The sequence below is a fragment of the Callorhinchus milii genome, unplaced genomic scaffold (assembly GCF_018977255.1).
Source record: "Callorhinchus milii isolate IMCB2004 unplaced genomic scaffold, IMCB_Cmil_1.0 Scaffold16, whole genome shotgun sequence".
In the NCBI taxonomy this organism is placed as follows: Eukaryota; Metazoa; Chordata; class Chondrichthyes; order Chimaeriformes; family Callorhinchidae; genus Callorhinchus; species Callorhinchus milii.
In genome coordinates, this window is record NW_024704757.1 from 8458921 (window position 1) to 8484156 (window position 25236).

The window sequence follows — 25236 nt, forward strand, 5'->3', positions numbered from 1 at the left end:
TACCCTCAGAGAAAAGAGGGGCAGAGTTGACCTTGGCATTAATAATGGTCCTTGCATTTACACAGCGCCTTTCATGTAAAGTGGATGTCTAGAAGCACTTCACGGGATATACACGGGATATGAGCTGCAGTAATATGCATTACACAGTTCTATGTTCAAAATAACAATGAAATTGACTTGCAAGTTTGAATTGGTCTAAGCTCAGTAACCTCCAGGAATAAACAAATGCATGATCGTCAAGGTTATTTATTACAAAAGTGTTTATTTTGTAAACACATCTGTACAAAATCTAATTTTTTTCAAACATGACGGAACAATCCCAAAGTAATTCTCTCAGCAAAGTACTCAGTATTGCTTTTTTAAAAAGTATAAATGAAAGGTTCATAAATTACAAAAACTAGTATCAAGTTATAGTTTTTACTAAGATGTACAAGACTAAACTGACTTGTATCAGTAAAAACATGTCTTCTTTGAAAAGATGCAAATTTTTTCTCTCTCCAAACACTCATCAACAAAGCTCCCACCATAAGTCTCAATTAGGACAGGGAGCAAACAGGATAAAATACAATTCAGTTTTACATAGCCTTCAGCTTTACACTTTACATTAACCAGCAATTTGGTTAGTAGATTTAACAGGAGGCAGAACGGTTCCTTATATATCCATGACAATTCCCTTTTCCGAACTTAACAAAATTAAATCAGTTTGTACATCCAGTCAGTCTTTAGATTCCTTTCCAAGTCAATACTATAATGTCACTGGTATGAGTTTCAGACATTAACAAAGGATTCTTCCTTACTTGAAGTAGTGACTTTCACACGTCATATGAAAAAGTACAAAGATTTTATTTTTAACAGCAATATACGCTATATCCTTACAAATGTGAAAATGGGAATTACTCAGAGGCCCAGCATACTGTATCCAATTAAAATGCAAGGTGTAGTAACTAATTAGGAATGTCTGAGTATAATCCTACTTCCAATGTTTCGCTGTTGTTTTAGAATTTCCAGCAGCCCATTTCTTCCACACCGAAAAAACTGCTCTCACTTTTGTTTTTGATGAAGCACTAATTACTCTGATCAAATGGTTGATGGTTTTGCAACAAAACAACCTTAGATGAAGAGGGCTCCCAAAGGCCATTTATACTCTGTGTCGTGTACACTGTAAGCAACAAGCTAAATTTTTAAATCAGTAATATTACTTGTGTTTACGGTGCTACCGGAGATATAATTGCTGTTTTCATGTATCCCCCAGAAGGGTTTTAATCAATCATTTCATCTAAAACAAGAAGCCACTCGTGATCCAACGGAGGAGAGACGAAAACAACTTTCAGAAAACGGAGACTACTCTAGAGTCCAATAAAAATTTACAGAATCCCAAATTGATCAAGCTGTAATCATAAATATACATAGCAAAGTCTCTGCTGATCTACCCTAAGTATGGTTTGAGGTTTGCTTCAAAGCCATGGGTGCCACGCAGGATCCATTCGACAGAGATTGTCAAGGCTGTTGGCTGCTGCTACTAGTGTGTTGACTTTGCTCTCCCCGCCTTCAAATTGGGCAAGATTATGCAGTCGAGTCATGATTGCGGTTACCGCTTTCTGAACCAGAGAGACCAGCTGTTGGCTGTCCATGTTTTCGGGCTGGCCGGCTGCCGAGAGCGGTGAGGAGGTGTCCTCCTGAGTCTTCTTGTGCCAAGCAATTATTTCATCTCGCAGCACAGCTTTCAGAATACCATCAACCTATGTGGAGAAGAAAATTAGATCATTATCTATAATTAACACAAAGAGCCATGGGACATTCCCAGAAGGTGCAGTCACTGTAAGTCATATTCCTTCAGCTTTCATCACCTGGATCTCAAACCAGGCGGCCAAATGGCTAAATGGCCAAACCAGCATTTTGATCAAAAGTCAGCTCAGGTGAACAAACCTACAATTTTCCCATGCAACCCCTGCACTGGAAAGAAAAACAACTGAAAGGATAGAACAAGTCCATGAAAATATGGTTAAAAGTTGCAAATAATGAGAAAAAGTATGAAAAAAGCACAAACTTTTATTCAGTTAATGGAAAAATCCAGTTATCTTTATAGCCTTAAAATATTTCCATTAGCACAAGATATACTGCACAATGATATACTACACAATCCCACACTGGCTGGTCAGTGATCTGAATGCACAATTCAGACATCACCTCATCTTTGTTCACTTGAAGTGCATTATAAATTCCATAAATATTGAATGCTTTGATCTCCACAAAACACCATGTTGGCAGGGTTGGTTTTAGGGCCCTGTGTGGGGTAAAGGAAAGGGAAGAAGCAGCTGGTGAAGGCAAAGTGCTTAGAAAAGTCAATGTGACAGTGTTCCAGCACAAAACAGCATGAGCTGCAGAAATTACAGCATCCAAATCCTTTCTGACAGTGCGTTGTCAACTGAACTACTTAATAAAAGTAAAATTAAACAAGACACTCTGTTAATCAGAAACATTATAGCCCAGGTTATCACACAATTTTATTCTAATTAACATTGAGCTAGGCTCGTCATTTAGGACAGAAAAAATTTGCACACATATTTTAAATAAATCTACAAAGTTAGAGAATCTGCAATTTTATTCCCTGGGTGATGCAACAAGAGCAACAGTAGACATGACGGCCAGAAGTATGGAGTGATGGGGGGCTGAGGGGAAAGAGGAAGAATTAGGAACAAGGAGAAAACTAGGAGAGGTCAGAGAATTGGGCTTCAAATTGGAAACATAAAGATGAACAAGGCTTACTATTTAATCTGATTGGTAAAAGTTACTGAGAATTTGTCCAACACTTACAAATAAAGTTAGCGGTTCAATGGGAAATGTTTTGGGCAAGTTTATAAATGCAGGGCGAATGGGGCCTTAAAGAATTCACGAGCACTGTCCATGTGTCACAAGTTACTGCTGAGCTCACCTTGAACAATGGGATTAGGCAATGATTTTACAGCAGTTACTGAAGCTGAAAGTAACTGTTCCTTGGAGAAAATAATATTTGGTATTCAGTAAACAATCCGCCTTTGTGTTCTGCCACTATAATGTATATTCAATGTCAGTGAAAGTGGGAGGAAAAAAATAAAAGCATATGACAGCTATTTCTCACTTCCAAAAAAAACCCTTCAACTCAAAAATACTCATCACAAAAGATAAATAACCATAAAATACTTGAGAACTGACTTTTATTCCTATTTTCCTTTTGTCTATTCAAAATACTGAAATGAAGAATGATGTAAAATAGAATTAGCAAAGCAAATATAGAATGTAATATGTTTAAACAGCAGTAAAAGTCCATGTTTAAACTTTCACATCTAAGGCCCCAAAATCCCACTAATTTTAACCTATATGTGTATTTTGCCTTTATTTAAACTGGCCCAGGATTGTGGAAAATTCTAAATTCAGTCTTAATTTGAAAGCCAGTTTTCTGCTGTTCTGAAAAGGACCAGGTTCAAATTTAAGACAAACTATTTTTTAACAATTCTGCACCATCTTACATTTTATGGCAAAATGGTTTTACAAGCTAAGGCAAGGCTCGATTACAGGATGATGTTTTGAGGCATTTTTGCAAGCTGGCAACAACGTCCATTTCTATGGTTAGAAAAAATAAGCAGACCTGTGTGAGCTGAAATGCTTTTAGCTGTGTCAAGAACCTCTGAAAATATCTAGAGAAAGACAATGCCCCAATTATAGTTTATATGAAATCCTGTGCCGAGTTTAGGTATCAATTCTAAGCCCATAACTCTATATAAAAAAATCCAAAACAAATTTGGAGGCAAAAGCCTTCACCTTAAAAGTACTAAAGCTGTCAGTATGCTAAAAACAATCACACACCTTCTTTATCTGCTGGGAAAAGATGAAAATAAATTAGCAGGGAATCCAGATCCTTAAACTGTCCTGCAGACTGGCTCGGTTATTTTATGGAGGTCTAATCATGGGGACTGGATCTGTAAATGAAACTTCTCTACAGATGTGTCAAATTAACTGCACGAACCACAATTTTCACAAAATTGGTTCGATATTTTTTTAAAACCAGTTTTGGAACATGTAACATTACTCAGTGGTTTACTTTCTGATGAATGCCCTCAGTCATTTATGAACTACACTGTGAATCCGTTCTTTTGATTCAGCTGATATTGTGGGTAAAGAGTCCCCATTAATATTTTTTAGTAGCTTTTTTAGTTTACCTCAGTACTGCCGGCAGCTTTGACACCGGGAGCCGTACTGCAGTGTGAGCAAAGGTGCTTATGGAGGTTTGTAATCACCAAATGCTGAGGTGGGTCTGCATCCAGTCTACCAGAGCCAACAGCACTTAACAGCAAGGTAAACTGCTGGGGCCACCAGTGGGTGCGAAGACCAACGTGGGCAACAAAAGCTTATAGAGACAGAAATCGTGATAAAGATCGTGCTAGTTCAGTTCCCACATTGTTTTGAATGGTTTGAGCATTTGATTGTTGATTTTAGCTTTAGAGATGATATTTGCAGTCATAACAAGAGTTCCTCATTTTCCAATGTTAGCTCAGGGAATGGAACCGATTGAACTCTGGACTCGAGCAACATAAGCCAAAAGCTCCATCTATTGTTTGGCAGAAAAACTCCAGACAAAGTTCTTCCACTGACAAGATTGGTCATACTGAATATCTGAAACAATGCACACAATAGATGGGGTGAGATCCTATCATACACCTTACCTTGAAGTTTGGTTGGGCAAAACATCTTGCAACAGCTATCATTGATGCAGTAAGTGGTCCGGATACTCCAATAGTGGTTAGAAACTCCGAGATGTTTGGAGTAAGTCGGAATGGCACAGGACGGTTGGCATCTAGATCCCCAGTGGCATCGTTGATATCAAACCTGAAGTACGCTACGTTGAGCTTGCCAGTATCCTTAAACACAAGGTCAGACAAAGAAAACTCATGAATAAACAAATATGACTCAGGGGAATGTCAAATTTGTATTGGGTATTGTACGTGGAAAGAAAAAACACAAACAGATGACTTAAGACTGTATTTTCTTCTAGTCAATCAAGCCAATGATTTGACAGGAGAGGAGCTTTCCAAATATTCGGCTAAGAAATGTAGTTTGACAGACTACAAAGGTTGCACAAGTCCCTTGGGTGAACTGGATCGAACATACCAGCCAATAAATTAAAGTATCAAGAATGCCACATAAACATTCTTGCTAAGATTTTTTTCCTCATCACCAATTTTCTCACCTCTCCTCCTTTTTACTACAGTAAGTTGATTTGGTCTGACACAGGAAAATAAGTTTATCCTTAGTGACCCAATTAGTTCTGTATTTTATATTCAAATAGATATTTTTAGTTATTTTCTACAATTCATTGTAATGGCGAAATACTGATGGAAAATGTTAAATCTTAAATTATAAAGTGAAAGGCTATACGCTGAAAGGATATGCATCATCACTGGCAACATATGTTTCACTTAAAGAGGCACCGACCTCACAAGTGATGCTCCTTTCTTCTCCCGCAATTATTCAGGAGCATTTTAGTGAATTGTAAATGCATTCAGTATTACTGAGAACAATCTCAACACAAGACAATCAGGGGGTATTTTCTGTGATCCACTTCATGATGTGATACCTGAGGCAATGCAAATTACTCTCCCAATATTCTCCTGTAACTTCTCTAATAGAGTTAGTGGACATGAACCTTCGGGGGACACGTGAAGCCACATCAACAATCTGAAATAATGTCTCAAGAAGCTGCAAAACTTCAATATTACTTTGCATCAAACGAGCTACAATAAAGCTTTGGAACATTTGGTCAATAAATTCATTATAATTTCCAATCTGCGTGGTAAAGTGGAATAAGATCTGATAAAACTGAATTGCATGACTCTGTTGCTTCAAACACTGACTTTGTGAGGAAGACACCTGGTAGCAAGTTTGCACTGACGTTGGCTGACAAAGTGGATCGGTTGACTTTGGATCTCATTTTTTTAAAAAAAAAACAAATTTTGTTGTGGTGGATAGGCTTTTAGTTCAGTGTACAGCAATCAAATCTGTATGATTATTTTTAGAATTAAGTAATGATGCATGTGCACAAACTGACCTCATGCATGAAGGTATACAGGGATTGTATCCCAAAGTAAGATCAGATTTTCCCTTCTTGTAATTATAAACATACAAGAACGGGGAGATCATCATTAGTCGCACCAGTTTCATCAGGGTCTCACATAAGGTCCCATAAGCACAACACAGGTTCTGAGGTAAATATTCCAAGATATCGCAATTCAGAGACAGACAGACATACAAACAGACAGACAGACGGGCACAATATTTACATGAATCTTGCCAACTTTGATCATGGTAGTATGCTAGTATATCAAGTACAGACTGATTTAATTTTCCAACATTGAAATAACACAAGAGAAAGATATTAAAAATACACCCTTTCACCACCCATACCTGCGCAATTTGAAGCATCTCTGGGTTCAGGCGGTTCAGATGGAGAACAAACTCAGCAAATCCAATTAATGCTAACTGAATTGTGAACATTTTTCTAAATGTCCAATAGTCAGTGGCATTGGGGAATGTGTGCAATGCCCATTCTTTCAGCATGCTCCGTGGCACCATGTTGCCTTGTACTTCTTTCAGAATGTCACGTAGAACCTGAAACAATAGCAACAATTTAAGTTTATATTTCACATGAGAAGAATGTCTTAAAGGGCTTCACACTGCTAACTGCAAACTCTAGCTCATGGAGAGGGGGCGAAATGGGAGGAGGAAGTGGCTGAAACTGATAAGTCTGAAGGCAGGTTTGTTGCATGAGAGAATGGTTTGGGGCAATTGGATCACAGAAAGTTGCAGAGGGATTATTATTTAAATTATAAAAATGGCATAAGAAAATTAAATATGAATATATTAATCAGAAAAGGAGATCTCCAGACTAAGGAAGAATGAGTAAGTCACAGTGAAAGGAAATAAAATAATTACATGAAACAACAGGTATCAGGAGAGAGCAGGGAATTGGGATTAGGATGGATGATTTAATGGAGAAACAAACACTGACATGAAAAAATGAGCCAAATGACCCCCTATTGTGCATACATTTATATGGTTTTATGTACAAGATAAAGGGTTTTTTCCAATAGATTTATTCTGAGATGGTTTCCAAAGATATTACAAATTAACTTTACATATAAAATTGATGATTCTTTACTTAAGTAACTGGGGAACTTGAGTTACAATACCTATTAATCATTACATGCTATGAATTAGGAAAAAAACATATTTCTGTCTGAACTTCACTGTTTCAAGGCATTAATGTGAACACACTCTTATCTTCGCTGGAGGGTGGTGAGGGGGAGAGGGGGCTGCTCAGTTTATATATTTGTTTACAATTTTAGAAGGCACTCCTTTTATCATTTTAATATCAAGGATTAACATCTTGTGCACTGGGGAGAGTATACATGCTAAACTAAAGATTGCATACCAATAAAATAAATCCCACATGTTGAACTTTTATTCCTTTACTCTTTGGATTATTTCATCCAAATTGGAACTGGCATTGAGATTTGGCTTTCAACAGACAAGGAGTCAGAATAGGTCATATTCTGTGCATCACAGAAGATGTGTCAGCGTACTGTGAGTTTGTGAACAATTTAGTTATAGTATCCTGCATGGATGTGAAACAATCAAATGTTGTCTTGCCCATCTTTGTAAAGGAGAAAAGCTAATTCAGGAAAATAATTGAAGACCTTCAGGCAACAGCATACTGCCATATATTGTGAGGGAATTCAAATGAACATGCACTTGGCTGGAACATTTTAATTCAGCTAGGTTCTATTGTATAGGCAATGAATGCAAGCAAATATTTTACATAACTTTGAATATAATATAATAATAATAACCCTTGCATTTGATACAGCGCTTTTCAAGTCTTCTAGACGTCTCAAAGCGCTTCACAGAATATGCTATAAAGTGAATTGACTGTATATTTGTGGGCGAAACATGGCAGCCAATTGCGCACAGCAGTGTCCCACAAACAGTCGTGGATTCAAAACGACCAATTTATTATTGTTTTGGAGGGTTAATTATTACGCGTGTGGAGTAAGGAAACTTGCCCAAGGTTTTGCCCTGCCTGGAATTGAACCCAGGCGTCTCGCTTTCAAGGCGAGTGCTCTAACCACTGAGCTACAGGACTTCACTATATAAGTGAGTATTAACATCTGCCATCTATAATCTCACAAAACATTAAACTTTTCAGTATTTCTAGATTCTAGATTGCGATAAAGGATGGAAGAGTGAATGGAAGAGACAAGCAGAGAGAACGAGAAAGAGCGAGTGTGTCTGCTTAGAACATTTTTGACCAGGATTTTGAAAAACAATCCCAGTTTAAAAGGTCACCTTCAAATACATTCTGTTAAACAAAGGTCAAAAAAGATAGCATGCTTAGGATATGCCGCACCGACGAAATCACTGAATCCGACCACCTTCCAATTTCACAATGACATAACCTTTGTGCCACTGAATATGTTTGGCAATAATAATGACAATCATAGGACCATTTCATATCTACATACATTATGAACCGAAACAGCAAAGTAACTTGGTAACTATAATCTGTCTTTGACGAGTGAGACATGGCATTTAAAAATAATCAGAATAAAGCCTTCAATTTTTGGTTCAGTCTCATGGGCAGAGAAGCTTCGATCAACTGATATGCCGAACTTAAAACCAGGATAAATGGCATATCTGTCAGATAGCCTTAGTTCAGTTTCCTATTAATTCGACTAGCCTCTTGTGCACGAATATAAAGCTCTGCAAAATACAAGCATACATCAAAATGATCTAGGCGTGATCAGATTTTTATATGCATGCCATTTATCAATTTGAATTGGCTTTCATTATTGGATTATGCAATGAACACAATATGTGCCATAGACCATTTCATATACTTCAATCACCCTTTATTCCATCTCCCCAACATATTTTTTTTAATACTTTTACTCCCCACGTATGTCTCACTCTTAAATCTCTCGCTTTCATGACTTCATCAAGCAAGTCTCCTCAGAGCAATTAAAACTCCCGAAGAAATGCCTAAAGAGCATGTCAGAGATAACTATATAAACTTACACCAACAGATCAAGTTTCTGAAAATGTCTACATATGTCTACATATCTGAATTGTGCGAATCAATCAGAATTTTGGTTGGTGAGACAGTACAAAAACCAGTCTGTTAGCATCAAGTCTTGAATGTTTGAGGAACAATTCAAGTGGTCACCGAATGAGCAAAATCTACTCCCTGATAAGTTGGTCCCAGTGAATAACAGTGATACGTATTCTAATAACCCAAATTGCTTATTTCTGGATAAATGTATCAAAGGATTCATATGATTCCAGTTTCCCCATTAGAAATAAGCAATTCTCTAGACTAGCAATTACTGTTGGCTCTAATCACTTATGAGAAATGCTAAACAATAAATAAAATCCAGATTCCTTTCAAATACAACTATTATGATTATTAATATTATTATTATTACCAGATACAACTGACTACCATGTATTCCCAAGATAAGTGAAATCGGGATATAGGTTTTGGCTGATTTGTTTAATAGCCTCTCTGACAACGGGTAAACCATTTCCTGCACAATATCAGAAATCATTTATTCTATGCCCTGAATTGACATTTAAACATAAGATTGCAGTTCCCAGTTGCTTGGGTTCTGATTACAATTAACAATTCTGAGTAAAATATTTCCACCATTCAGAACAATAAATGTTTAAGTTCAATATAAACTTTGTACGCAACCAACATATCATTTATATACCAAACAGTATATCTTGTGAGTTTAGTACCTGATGGCTGGCTTGGGTTCCTCTGGCTTGGACAGTAGCCAACCGGTCATAGTAGCGAGATATTGGATTGTCATGCTCAATTCCCTTTTTGGCACAGCGTTGCTTATAAATTTCCACAAGAGAAAGTGAAGAGGGATTGTCTTCAACCAACCGCATTTGAGGAGAAACTGCCACAACACGTGGTACTGTAAGAAAAACCCCAAAACATCACAACATTCATCAGCAACAAGATCCATGTAACATGGGGCCAATATCAATAGTTAAACATTCCACCGTTAAATTATTAAAAAATAGTTTAAAGTATATTTTTTGGCAAAAACTAGACTTTATAACATTAATATTCTCTAGTGAGCAAAGTGAAGGATATCAGTGGAGGGAAACAGTATTGTCACCATGGGAATTCAGTTTTTGCATTATTAGATGGATAGTAAAGCTTTCTTTTCTCTTCCTAATCATACCCCTTGGCCCCTTTTCAAAATATTCCCTTCTCCCACAACAGTCATCCTTATGTAGACTCAGACTGTTTAGTACAATTCTGCTAGCAGTTTTGTGTTATGGTTCAGTTTTCATAAAGAACTAGGTTGAAACTGCCTGGACATATTGCACATAATATCACAAAATAGGAAAGCCTTTGATCCTGTCAGTCTGGGCTCTATTTGTTCCCAAAGATAAAAACATATCTCAAAAGTACAGAGTAAAAGTCAATTCTTGTCAACATAGTATTCCAAATATTCAATAAAATACACATAAAAAATATTCTTCCTGTGTATTGAATTTCCGCAATAACCTATCACCATGCACTTAGTTTTCACCACATAATCATCTCAATATTGATATGGGCGGGTTCTTTATAATAGCCATTGTTTAATAATCACAGCATTGTTTGGTGTGGCTAACTAAAAAAGATAATCACGTAGGTCATGTAAATAAAAGCATCATTTTGTTTGTGAAATTCTGAATGTTCTGCTAATTTGTAAAAAAATGCCTGTTTGTGTGTAAGTACCATAGTTCATAAATGATCCCTTGACTGCTTCTCCATCAGAAGTCGAAAGGTCCCCAGAATTCTTCCTTATTTTGCTACTTCTCCATACCAATGACCTCCCCCACTATTCATTCAATTCATTCTTTTGCTGATGATTCCACTCCATACATCAATTTGCTTCAGATCATAAACAGTCAGTGTACACAATCATTGTATGTTGATCTACCTCATGCCCTTCGCTGAGGCAAAGAAAATCTCATTTGTTTCAATTCTTCAAATGACATTTTATTCACACATCTCTCCCACATCTAACCAACATATAAACAGTTCTTAGCCTTGACTATTCCATTCTCAAGTCTGCTGCGTCTATCAGAATTCTTGGCCTCAATATCTCCTCTGTTCTCTAACAGATTCCTCACATCTCTGAGTATCAAATTCCCTCAACAAATCTTAACTCACCCACACATCAAAAACGTTGACTACTGCTGCAAAACCTGTGGAGATTCTTTAAGCACTACATTCAGCCTTCCCTAAAACAATCAATAAGCCCATAAAACATAATCTTTCATTGATATCTCCCTTCTTTTCAAATTTGGTGAATCTCTTGCTACGAGCCATTGTCTCTTGCTATCAGAGCCTTGGGACGTCCTCCCGACGTGAAAGGCGCTCTATAAATGGAATCTTGTTGTTGTTGTTGTTGATGTCCTTTATCCAAGTTCTCAAAAAAAATGCGGCCAAGGTTTGCGGCCAAAAACTAAATTTGAAGTTTGAGCTAGACAAAAAAAAGTACTGCAGTCGAGAAGATGCTACCTGTGAAGAACAAGTGCCTCTTTGTGGTTTCCTTTCTTTTCTCCAGGCAGGGATTCAGAAGCCTCAGCAGTTGTAAAACACGTTCTTCGCGCCTAGACTCTGTTAGACAGGCATCGTTCATCACCAGGTAGGGGTAGATCTTGCCATTGTGGCCCCGAATGTAAAGTCTTCGAGCTGCTGTGTTGTGCTTCTGCACAATCTCCACTCTAGGCATAAATCTGATGGACAGAACACAAACATTCAGATGAACGCTCATGATGGCTGAAAGCTTTAGACCGTGATTTGTGACAAATATGCAGGTAACTGCCCAAAACAATTGGGCATTGTTGTGCTACCAGGAGTGCGTCATAAAATCTGACAAATAACATAATTCTAAAGTGAAGAAGGCATACAACACACTGAAAAATTATATTTACCATCGGTTTTACTGGAGTAGAAACAAAACATGGAATTAAAGATCTACTAACCGTGCAATCTTAATATAATAATGTGTCGGCTTGGGCATCAGGAACTCTCCTGGGATCTCTACGTCGGCAGTCTGCGCAGAGAAGTTACTCAAAAATCGACACTTTTCCTCAATCAGGAAAAATTTAGGCAACTGCTTGGTCTTAGCCTCCAGAATTTTTATCCATTTTTTTAACTTGGATATGAGATTGTGAAGTTTCATGGAGCCTGGCACACTGAAGTCAAAATCTGTGACAAAATAATGTTAGATATAGTATCTTTTTTACATCAAGTGTTTAAAAAATATTATCAGACTAAATAAACTATGTTCGAAAAGCAAGTCTTTAAAAATTTGTTATCAAAACAGTGTTTTGCAAAAATCTACTTTTAACTTACTGTAATAACATACTTATTTTCTTTACCTAATAGAATCTACATTTTCTATCAGTTTCTGTTCAGGCAGCAGGATGAATGGCAATCTTACAAATCACTCAGTCATGACCCATACTTTGGATGGCTCTGACATTCCAGTTTAAAATTACTTTCCTTTGTTTCCCTCGCTCAAATCAATTTCAGTCTAGTTCTTTTCTTGATGTTATCACTAACAATCTTATCAACCCCACCATCATCTTTTCTTCTCTCACATTGATCTTCACCACCAGCCTCTTTCTCCCCACTCAAAAAATCTTGAATACCAGCTGTTAGTTTCTCTTTCTCATCACAATCTTTTTTGCTATAAGATCACAGCTTCATTTCCAATGACTGGAATTTTGCTTTTTTAAAAAGACAAACAGTGGACTCAAGAACGTTTACTCCGATAGATATCTATTCTTTTCACTGCAGCCATAATGGCTTGCAAATCACAAAGTACTTCCATATCAAGAGTTAAAACAGACACGCAAAGTTGGATTAAAGTACAGATTAGTTTGACTAAATGGGTAAGGGGAAATTATAGATGTTGAGGGTTTATCTGGAATGCATGATAAAATTACATGATACACATTACGTGAAGATACACATTATCTAGAATGCATTTTTAAATGACATGCTATTCTATACACATTTTGTATGTTCTTATGTAGATTTCTCCCTAACCATATTATACCTTCAGAATTGTATTTTACCACTCAGTTGACATTTTATGGCTGTAGGTATCTAATCATCCAAACAATGAACAGTCATTAAGTTGTTATTTACAACGACTACATTTAGTTTTCCCAATTTAACACTGAATAGAGTACTCTTTTATGTATCTACATATAAACACATTTGTGACTATGCTTGCTTGCCGATAAAAATAGCTGCTCCACCCGCCCGGCCACCCCACCCTCAGCAGTCAGGCTTTCAGACGCTCTGTCCCCACCCTCTGGAACTTCATTCCACATTCCCTTCACCTCACTCCCTCCCTTGCCTCCTTCAACGAACGCCTCAAGACCCTCCTCTTCGACCGTGCCTTCGGCCACCCTCCTATCCCTGTCTGCCCTCCATTTTCCCTGATCCCACCCTCCCACTCGGGTCTTAATCCCTGACTCTTCAGCGGGAGGTCCTGCTGACATGAAAAGCGCTTTATAAATGTAATTTTGTATTGTAATAAACAGCCATGAAGTGAGTGACCAATTTTATTTGATGCACACAGATCAGTCATTTAACATATAGGTATGGCAGTTTAATACTACCGTTTATTTTAGGAGATTGCCTGATAACTGCAATATTTTCATAATCACAAAGGGATCAGGCCATAATTGCTAACAGGTTTTCTACTGTATGCACACTACATGCCATAACTCACATACTTAAGTACAAGGTCTAAGTTTGTCACAGGCATTAGGGTTTCACAATTCAACAAGCACATCTGAAATGGATTTAAAATTGTAGCTAAATTTGTGAGGAACATTAAATGGGTAAATCTATTCTTACCATGATTTAATTATACATACATTTGATATATGAATTAAAAGAAATGATGATTTTAAATCCCCTTTGCTAACAAAGGAAATTGATGGAAACCTGTGATAATTCTGCAGCATATTCCAGTGCAGACGACACAGGATTTTATTTGGGGATTCCAAGCTACACACTGCAATGGAAATACGCCTTTTTACTCCAATTTGCTCCTACTTTTTGTATGCTTGCCTCTTCAATTGCTTCATCATAACTAAACTCAACGTCTCCTTCAGTTGCAATTCATGAAACTGATAGGACGCAAAAAACTGCAAACAGAGGGCAGCTGATTTTGTTTGTGTCAAGCAGCCAAGTTGACTGCCAGTACTGGCACAGATTAGCAACAACAATTAACATTATCTAGATGCAGGAGAAGACCCATTCTATCAAATTGTATTATAAGGCTGCAGTTCTTTTGTTCAATCTATATTCCAGGGAGTATTAGATTGTAAACTGAAAGCCATTATACTGCAGCCTTCAGTCAAAGTGAAAAGTGCTGAGGAAAAGGTTTTTTTAAACCTGTAGATGAGTTTCTCTGCTTTGACAGGGAGGAATCTTTATGCCTAACTGCTTAAAGGCCACATTCTCTGTTAGCGTGTCAGTCAAAATACAGAAATATCAGAAATAGTAACTGTAAAATTGAGGAGGAAAAACAGACTTGTTAATGATACTGGATTAGAAAAACTGACTTTATAAAGCTTTCCAGCTGATACCCTGAACTGCTGGGTAATTCGATTTATATGACATTTCACTGGATAAATCAGTGCCGAGTGTGTGTGCAGAATCTACAGATACATTTAGTGAAATCTGAAGAGTAATTCTGCCTGATTTTTTTCCCACCATCAATAAAACAATTCCAAAAATTGGTGTTGAAACAAACATTAGACGAATTCACTAGATAGCTGATATCTTCATGAACTATTTAGTTTTGTACATATCCATTTCTTCTATGCAGTTATCTCGAAATGGAGTCTTGAATCCCATGTGGACTACAGGGTGATGCAGTGATGAGATATTGTGTTAACAAAGGAGATTTAAAACAACCATCTTATTTCTAATTAGTCAGGGTAATATCAAATATGTAAATACATTATATCTCATAAAATACAATTATTCCCTGGTTTAATGCTTGAACAGGATTTAGGGGAGAACCGTTCTTCACAAATCTCAATTATTGAGATTAAATTTGTTGTAGTCCTGTAAACACACTGAACCATAAACGGCTTTCGTAACTACATTTATCAATTAATATGCTCAAAACAATCCCTAAAAATGTGCAAATGTGTTTAGCTGGGTCTGACTGACATTTTTAGACAACACACAAGTTACACTCTGATCTATAACACTATGTACCAATCTGGCAGCTCACTGTTCTGTCGCTCTCCGACCCCACACTCCAAATCCTACTCTTATCAACCAGAGTATTGTACTGTCATGTCTTATGGCCTTCGGCCCTTCATCTTCTTACAGTGGAGATTCACAAATAAGGTCCACAAATAGAGGAATTTTGACCATACTAATGAACTGTCCTCACTTGTGATTCACAACCTAAAGAAACCATTCAAAACACAGCACAACAATTTGCACTTATATTATGTCTTTCACATAGGAGAATGATATAAAGATACTTTACAAATTACAGATACAGTACTTGTTCACTAAAATAGCTGCAGTTTAGCCTTTTTTTAAAAAAAGGATGTTTTCGGATGGGAATGGGGAAAGCATTATTTCCCAAGTATTGTTATCATAACTTATTGGCACATTAACATCGCTGAAAGCTGTGTTGATAGCTAGCATTCAGTTGTAACAAACAGATGCACCAAAATGAATCTAAAAAACAAGAATCTTTGCATCCCTCATTTGTAAACGCTTAACTAGCTGAAAGCATTTCAAGATTGAAGAGCGTACCATCTTTCTCGTGGCATTCCTACAAAATATTCTGTATTTGAGCATGAGGTTTGTCATTTTAAGTAGTCTAGAAATTTCTTTTTCTCAGAACCAGTGCAAATTATTCTGCAACATATATATTAAATGTTGTAATAATTTATTTAGCATGCAATATTGCTTTAAATTTCAGCTTTTCTATACTGCACGCTCTTTTAGTCACATACTCATTCTTGTCTTCAATCACTTCATCAAAAAATCTCAGCTAACATGTATGATCAAGGTTAAACATGAAGCCTAGTCTACTGCAACACACTGAAATATACTGGCTGCCTCTTAAAAGTTTCTCAGCCTCAATGTTCATTCCGAATGACCTTTTGTTTTTAAATTAAAGGCAGTACATCATTTAATTCACACTGAAAGCACTAAACATGTAGCAGATAATTTAGAAGATAAATGATGACTGCTCCTTTAACTCATGAGCATACGATAACTGGCCTTACTGCTGACATCAGACTTGATTGGAATATTGTAAATAGAATGACATCTTTCAATGTCATTGGCCTTCACAGCGTTGAATTATTGACGCCTTGGTGTCAGAAGTGATTGGCTGCATGAGTTTTCCAATGGATACTGTTTTGGTATGTGCCAAAGTTGCAGTGTCTAAATCTTGATGAGGTGGTGAATTTATGTTTTATATGTGGGGTTGAAAAGCTATTTGTCTCCCAGGCTTCTCACAGCTGCAACTCAGTTAGGCTGAGGAAGCACCATTTTCCAGTGTCTTAGCTAAACATGTTATACAGTGGTTTGGAAATATTCGATTTACAGATTATTCGATTTAGAGAATACGTTTTAGAAATATATACAATTCAAGTTGAAGAATATGGTTTCTAATAATTGCCTTTCCTCCTTTACTTTAGAAAGAATGAATATTCACTTGATCAAGACCCCCATCCATTCTGCTGCTTATTATACGTAGCTAGTAATAAAACCTAAATAATACTGTATTGCAATCAGACGTGGATGAGAAATTACTATTTTACTATCATAACAAACTTATAAATGATATGTTTAGAAATTGCAAAGCCAATAATATCAGTGTTAAAACTCTGCAATGGAGTTTTAAGAAACATTTACGAGAATAATAAATACCATGTTGTCTGGTGAAAAAAAATCAATGTTTAAGATGTGAACAGGGTGCTAGCTTTGCAAGTCTTGGATATTATCAATATAAACTGTTCTGCTTTCATTTGTAAATGTTATTAAGCTCTTTGAGATTTTGCATCTTCGCCTCTGAAATGTAACAGCTTTTGAACAACTCCTTTTCACTCATATTTAGGGTAAAAATACTTCCCTTTAAACAGTCCCACCTGAAACATGAGCATACACGAGAGACAGCAACAAAACTGAGTTCTAAGCACAAACCTGAACTGAAGCAATCTAAACTGAACAGAGACTCTCCCGAGCATTACTGTGCAAGATAAACCATTTTTAAAAATATTAAAGCTTCCCCAAACCAAGTTAAAAAATAGAACAACATTATCTTTATTGTGATTCCCCTCTAATTTCTGACCAATTGCTGAGAAGCAAACTACTTTCCCTGTTATTTTCTTTGCATGGTGACCATTGTCCATTAAATTTAATCACATGGTTCAGAACTCCCATTATTTACTGTCATGCAACTGTTGTGCCTCAGAGACTACATCATGCCAAATAGATGTGCACAGCTATGTAGGTCACATTTATAACTCCAAGCTACTTTCAAAAGAATACAATCAGATTCTTTATTTTGCAGTGCCCTCAATGTAAATGCCCATATTCCAACAGCTATTACTGTGTGATGATGAATCATCCAGATTTGGGCATTAAGTGATTATATAACATGAACTTTAACCAATATTTATAGCTAAGCAAAGTTCTTTTTTAAATATACACATATATATATTAAAAAATGCACTTTAACTGAGTTTTTCTCCACCCAATTTGTAGTGGTTTATTTTGTGCCGTGTTCCTCCAGATGAAAATAAACCTCAGATTTGAATGATTGCTCTCAATTCATAATACAAGATAGATTCAACTGCTATTTGAATTGTTGGCTCAGCTGTAGACTGTTAACCCATAAAGACATATTGCTGTATTCAAAATGACATAGGCGCCAGGGAGAAGAAGGAGGTGACCTGTAAGCACCATCAAAAAGGAAGATCTTTAGGTGGGATTTGAAAGTGGGGAGGGAGGGAGCAAAGTGGAGGGATTGAGGGAGAGAATTCCAGAGTGGCGGGGCATAGTGGCTAAAGGCATGGCCACCGATGGTGGAGCGGAGGGGACAAGAGTCAAACAGGAGGCCAGAGCCAGCCGAGCGGAGGCAGTGGGTGGTGGAGTGGGGAGTGGTAGGTGATGGGGGGAGGAGCGGGGTGATTGGGGGAGGAGGAGAAGGCAGCCAGACAGAAGTTACGTATCTTGGAGATAAAGTCCAGGACCTATTTGCACATGGCATCTGAAGTGAGGATCAAGCGTGCTTGGGAGGGGGCGTGGAGGAGGTTTAGGATGGAGAGAAGAGCGCCAAGTCAGAGGAGATGGGGTGGGGGAATTGAGATGGAAGGTTGAAATTGCCCATTATGAGCAGGCGTTTTGTGCAGAGAAACACGGCTGAGAGGAGAGATGAGATATCCTCGAGAAAATTTTAGGAAAGGCACTAGGAACAATTTCTTCCAAAAGAGGGTAATCAACAGCTCAGCAAGCGACCAGGAAAGATAGCTGAGGCTAGGACAATGGATGAAGTTAAGAAACGGAGAAGATGGCACGGCTAGTGTTCTGGAAATAACAATCCTTTGAATTTGATACAATGCCTTTCACTCCAGAAGGATGTCCCAAAGCTCTTCATAGGATTAAGTATATTTAAAGGCAAACAGCGTTCTTCTGGCACTGTTTCCACACCCTAAAAACAGCTGTCATCACCCCCACCCTCAAAAATTTTTTCCCCTGGACCCATCTCTACTCTCCAGCTATCACCCCATCTCCAACATACCATTCTTCTCCAAGGCCCTGGAACGAGTTGTCACATCCCAGCTTTGCTCTTTCCTCTCCCGTCATTCCCTCTCTGAACCTCTCCAACCAGGTTTCGTGCTGCCCACAGCACAGAAACAGTCCTGGTCAAAGTCATTAACGACATTCTGAACATCTGCATCCACGGCTCTCTCTGCCTCCTCGTCGTCCTCGACCTCTCAGCTGCCTTTGACGCTGTCGACCACTCTATCCTCCTACACTGCCTCTCCTCTCAGCTCAATCTTCGCGCGCCTGCCCTTGCCTGGTTCGAATCTTACCTCTCCCACTAATGGCTTCTCCTCCAGCCACCGCACCATCACGTGTGGCGTCCCTCAGGGTTGTCCTTGCTCTCTACTTTTCAATATCTATATGTCCTCCCTTGGTGACATCATCCGCAGTCAACTTCCACGTGTGTGCGGATGACACCCAATTGTACCTCTCTGCCTCCACCCTCGATTCCAGGACCACTGCTGTCCTCACAGACTGCCTGCTTGTCTCATCAAGTCCTCGATAAAAGCTGATTTCATGCAGCTGAATGTCAACAAGAACCAGGCCCTCCTGCTTGGCTCCCGTTAGCGCTTCCATACCTCAGACACTGACAGCATCTCCTTCCATGGATGCACTCTACATCTCACTGAGCAAATACGGAACCTTGGCATCCTATCCCACCTCCGCAACATTGCTCGGCTCCACCACTCTCTCACACCGCAGGCCGCCGAGATCCTCATACATGCATTTGTAACATCCAGGCTTGACTATGCAAACTCCCTGCTTGTCGGCCTCCCCAACTCCTCCCTTCATAGGCTGCAGATCATCCAGAACTCTGCAGCCCATGTCCTCTCCCGCATCAGGGTCCGCTACCCTATCATCCCCCCCTCCAACTCTCATCTGATTCCACTGGCTTCCAATCCAACAGAGGATACAGTTCAAGATCCTGGTCCTCACCTTCAGAGCCCTTCATGGCTTTGCTCATCCCTACCTCTGCAACCTCCTAACCCCCTACCAACTTGTCCACTCCCTCCGCTCAGCGGGCTCCAGCCTGCTTCATGTCCCTCGCCTCACCCATCCCACTACTGGCCGACAGGCCTTCAGCCACCCACTGGGACTTCATCCCACAGTCCCCCCACCTCGCCCCCTCCCTTGCCTCCTTCAAGACCCGTCTTAAAACCCTCCTCTTCAACTGTGCCATCGGTCACTCTCCTTTCCCCCTGTCCCCCACCCTCCCTGATTCCGACCCCCAGCTTGCGATTGAAACGCTGATTGTCCAGCCCCTTGTGACGTCCTCCCGACGTAAAAGATGCTATACAAATGTAATTTTGTCGTTGCAGTTTATCCCAAATGATCTTGTGATCTTTAATAATCAGCTAGCTTTTCATAGACCAAAAAGAGAAAGAAAGTATGCATCTTTTGGCTTATTGGTTTAAATTTTCTGAATGTGGAAAGCACAAGGTTACACTCCTTTTCAAACTAGAGCAGTTGCTCAAGGCAACAGTCTGCCTGTCTACCTCGAGAAATTGCTGCAAATCCATCAAAGAATACTCAAGCCACAGAGGTGACACCAAAATGAGCATTGTGCAGAGAGTAAAAGGTGATTAATGCCGTCTTTATACACTAATAGCAATTCTCTGCAAGCTGTCGAGGCTAGCATTCACACTGTTGCAGTATAAATGTGGTGGCAAGATCACACAAAAAAGATCACCGCAGACCAAAGCATTGCTGAGGAATAACTTCAATCTGCGCAATAAGATTTCAAGTGCTCAATTGTGCATGTACCTGAAATTGAGGTTAACTTTTTTCTAACACCCAACAAACACGCAGAGCTCCTAATATTGTCATTCATTTACACTGAGATCTTCTCATTTGAATTACTTCCTAATGTATGATATATGGTGTAATTCCACCCATAAAATGTAAAATTGTTATCTGACTCATTACTTTTATTTAAAGAAATTGACTGATACTTTCGGTACAATTTCACTGGCAACCCCAGCTCTCCAGTACATCAACTAAGTGTCCATTCTGTTTCAACCAATAAATGTAGGAAGACTATTGCACGACAGGGGTCATCACAGTATAACCCAATACTGTTCTAACCTGACGTCCACACATGTGCATTTTCCAAGGGGTCATTGGAAAGAAATGATTAGTGGGTATGCTGTTGAATTTTCCCTCATTACCTCAGTGACATTGATTTAGTGCCCCAGTTAAAATCCTAAACATAGGAAAGGGAAATTGAACCTTGGATTTTCTTGATTTGTACAGCTTAATTTCATACCAGCTGAACCACTGGAACAAGAAAGCATATTTTTTTTAAAAAAAGATGCACTGCCCTTTCTTTTTGGCATAGTTCCTGGTGAACTTTGCAAAGCCATTGCTTTGGGAACCTTAGGAACTTTACCAATTGCCTTTCATTTAGTTCGATGCAATCTTTTCAAAAATATTTGTTTTACACTTACAACCATGATTACTTTACTCAAGATCGATAACATGAAAGCACCATATTTGCAAAGTGGAAATGTTGGCTTATATTGCTTTTTCAAAACAGAAAAAAAACACTGGACCCAATGTGAAACTCTGCAAAATATTTCAAAATGATGCCTGCCCAGGCATGTTGTGAATATAAATATTATCCTCACCTGTTGTAAACTGGCCCTTGAGCTTCTGAAAGACTGGGTCTTGGGCTGTGGCCTGAGCTCTCCTTGCCAGAGACTCAGAGGCTGCACTCGAAAACATGGTTGATACGTTGGAGACATTTTCAAGGCCGACTCCAAAAGTGCTCACGAGCTTCTTTACAAAGTTTAACGTGTGAGGAGTGATTTTAGCATCAGAGACTGCCCCGCTCTTCTCAAAGGCCACAGAATAACACTTTGCCAAACCTTGTTGCAGCTGTCTCAGCACCTAAATGTTGAGAAGAATTTAGATATTACGAGAGAATTCAAAGAGCAACCGTTTTTCCTATAGGTTTTTGAGCAAAATTTTATAACCAGATTTATTTCTGAAGTAGATCTAATGTCATGTTTTATTTATATTCTACAGCCTGTGCAAACCAGTCAAGGCAACACTGAATCAGGCCTTTACTAATTGAACTATTAGGCAGAACTTATGCTGCAGACTAAAACTTTGTGTGTTCAGTTGAAACCACATTTCCAAAAACAGAGTTGATCAGCATTTTAAAAACACCACTTTCATAAGCAGTTTTGCCTGGCTGAAATGAAGCCAAACAGTTTAAAAACATGTTTTTTCTTAAAGTCCTGTTACATTGAAGGAATACAGCTCTTTAACTAATTGCACGCTGGGAAGAGTTCTGACTATTCCTTTCCAGTTCTACAGCTATAAGCACCACACCCTCCACTCGGGGGTTGAGCACTCAACGTAGTTCCAATTGGAGCAGCCTCCTACGACAGTCCTCTACTGGTATGCTCTTTGTGATTTGGGAAGGAATTTCTGAGACTGCATGCGTCCCTTCCTTGGTGATTTATTTTATTTTGGCTCTCCCTGTTTTTCACCTAATCTGGAAGGGCAGTGGATGGCCAGCAAGACAAGTGTTGGATAGTTGGTATATATAATTGGAGGAAAATTATCTTAGAAATGGGCATGTGGACCTTTTCCTGCTTGTTCTATATCTAGGTCATGGAGCTCAGCAAGTTCCACTCTTTTCACGGTTATGATTTTAATCCAAATTAGATTATAACAAACACTTCACTCAAATCGTATTTGTTGCAATCTAAAGGGGATTAAAAAGCTTACGCCTAAGGAAGAGATGGGGTAAGATAACTTGAGAGGAAGGGCATTCAGCAAATTGTTGCCTTAGTTTGAAGGACACAAGTAACGGAAACTAATAGGGTTTTTAATAGGTCTTTGGAATACTTTCCTCCTCTGCAATTCTGGTATGGGCATTTCAATAAATACATTATTTTTTTCTAGTTATTTGAAACAGTTTGATTCCCCCATAGAAAAAAAGTACATTATAGTTGGTTATATAGGTCACCTGAATCAATAGCTTTTTCGTACCAAGAATGCGTAAGTTAAGTAACTGTTGACTTGCACTACCTGTATAAATCCCCCAACAGTTCTGAATTAAGCAAACATCCTCAGGGTGAGATTTAACTGGAATCGAGAAACTGGGATCACTTCATTCATCCATAATTCAGAGCAACAAATGTGACAGCCTGAACAGTCCAAATACCGAAACAAAGAGAGATTTGACTAGAGAAATATAAACAGCTTTTTTTTAAAAAAACTATTGAAAATAAAGGAAAAGGGAACTGTATGCAATTTCTCTCAAAACAAACCAGTCACACAGCATATCGGCAGGCTTAAGTTTCTTACACTTCTGACTGCCAGACATGGATGTGCTCTGACTTCTTATTAGATACAATGCATCTGAGATGTACTGAAATACTGGAAGAAAATTCAAAATTTGAGAATAGGGAAGAAGAGATGCTTTTTGAAAATCCAGCAAAGGATCAGTACTAGGACTACAAATGTAGTGCATCTGGGAAAGGCATCATTAGTTACCAAGTGGACTAGTTTTAAAGCTTTTCAAAACATTAGGGAGTCATTCACCTGTAGCTAGGGCAGTGATTTTGATGTGGCGTGATGAGGAGGTAAAAGAGAAAAAGAAGAAAAAGAGGAGTTATTAAGTTAAATCATCAAAGCAACAAAAAAGTTTTATCCTGAATTTAAAGAATGCACCATGATACAGATACTTCAACCTATGTAAAGCAAGTTTATGGTAAAGAAGTAATTGAACATACTAATCAATGCAAAATGTCTTCAGACAAATCAATGTACTAGATGTTCTCTCTGCGTCAAGGCAATCATACTTTCTCTGCAGTGTACCAGCCTGCTCAGGTGCCAACACTCTCGCCTCTGAGTAAGAAGGTTGTGGGTTCAAGTCCCATGTCTGGACTTGGAATCCACATTGTCTAAGATGACACTCCAATGCTGTGGTAGGGACATACTGCATTGTTAGAAGTGCTGTCCTTTAGGACGTCCTCCAGACATGAGAGGTACAATACCAAATGTAAGTATTATTTATTAGAAGAAATAGCCAGCAAACCTCTTCGTGCCAGTTTTCACGGAACCACACCATTTGATCTACGATGCCTTCCAAGGAGGAGAGCAGCGTTGGGTGCAATTCCCGCTGCATGTGCATTATTCGACTGCAGCGCCACATGGGTGCCGTGGCTCGTATTGGCCCAGGATCTGAAGCAGAGTGTGACTGTGCACCGACTGAACCTGGCTGCTGCTGGCCAGAGTCTGAAACAAAGATAGAAGATGAATCCTTACTATTTCCTTCAAATGTACATTCCTCGTTAGCAGTTCTGAATACCCAAACCTTAACAAGTGTTTGCCTTATAAACTACGAAACATGTTTATCGAAACATGTAAGAATATACAAAAATAAGTCACGTCTATAGTGTAAACACTATACACACATCGTACAGTTAAAGTTTTAAGGATAAAAAAAAGCCTAAAGACTATATTCAAAGCCACCAAACTGCCAAAAAGAACTGGAGTGCACATCATTTAATTGGATTCGTGTTTTCACCTCAAAACAACAAACAACAAATTTACATTTGTATAGCGCCTTTCACGTCCCAAGGCGCTGGACAGAGTTACGGATTGGGGTGGGGGAGGGTGGAGTCAGTGGGGGGGAAGCAGGGAGATCTAGAGGAGGGTCTTGAGGTGGGTCTCGAAGGTGGCGGAAGGCCCGCCCACCAATAGTGGAGTGAGCGAGGCGGGGGACGTGAAGCAGGCCAGAGCCCACTGAGCAGAGGGAGTGAACAGGGTGGTAGGGGGTCAGGAGGTCTCAGAGATAGGGGGTAGCAAGACCACGGAGGGCTTTGAAGGTGAGGACCAGGATCTTGAACTGTATCCTCTGTGTGATGGCAACCCAATGCAGTTGGGCAAGGATGGGGGTGATAGGGTCATGGAGCCTAGTGCGGGAGGACATGGGCTGCAGAGTTCTGGATGATCTGCAGCCTGTGGAGTGAGGAGTTGGGGAGGCCGACAAGCAGTGAGTTTGCATAGTCAGGCTTCGATGTAATGATGGCGTGTATGAGGGTTTCGGCGGTTTGTGGTGTGAGACAGTGTCGGAGCCGGGCGATGTTGCGGAGGTGGGAGAAGGCAGAGCGGGTCATGGCGCAGATGTGGGATAGAAAAGATAGTTGAGGGTCAAATAAGATCCCAAGGTTCCGGACTTGCTTAACAAGGTGGAGTGTGCAACCATGAATGGTGATGCTGTCAGCGCCTGAGGTGAGGAGGCGCTGACGGGAGCCAATCAGGAGAGCCTCAGT

The 25236-nt window shown here is 39.1% G+C and overlaps 1 protein-coding gene and 1 non-coding gene across 2 annotated transcripts in view; both read right to left on the reverse strand.

Annotated features, from left to right (window-relative positions):
• Nucleotides 1–234: 234 nt before the first annotated feature.
• Nucleotides 235–25236, reverse strand: part of LOC103178691 (transformation/transcription domain-associated protein) — a 131383-nt gene continuing 106381 nt past the window's right edge. The window contains exons 62-70 of the mRNA XM_042341166.1: nucleotides 23997–24196; nucleotides 23501–23506; nucleotides 21571–21832; nucleotides 12091–12316; nucleotides 11624–11841; nucleotides 9832–10016; nucleotides 6439–6642; nucleotides 4701–4895; nucleotides 235–1739 (exon numbers count right to left, since the gene is read on the reverse strand). Coding sequence (XP_042197100.1) covers nucleotides 1455–1739; nucleotides 4701–4895; nucleotides 6439–6642; nucleotides 9832–10016; nucleotides 11624–11841; nucleotides 12091–12316; nucleotides 21571–21832; nucleotides 23501–23506; nucleotides 23997–24196 — 1781 coding nt within the window. The 3' untranslated portion in view covers nucleotides 235–1454. The remainder of the gene's footprint in view (nucleotides 1740–4700; nucleotides 4896–6438; nucleotides 6643–9831; nucleotides 10017–11623; nucleotides 11842–12090; nucleotides 12317–21570; nucleotides 21833–23500; nucleotides 23507–23996; nucleotides 24197–25236) is intronic.
• Nucleotides 8105–8176, reverse strand: trnas-uga. The gene has a single exon. It is a non-coding gene; the product is annotated as a tRNA-Ser (tRNA).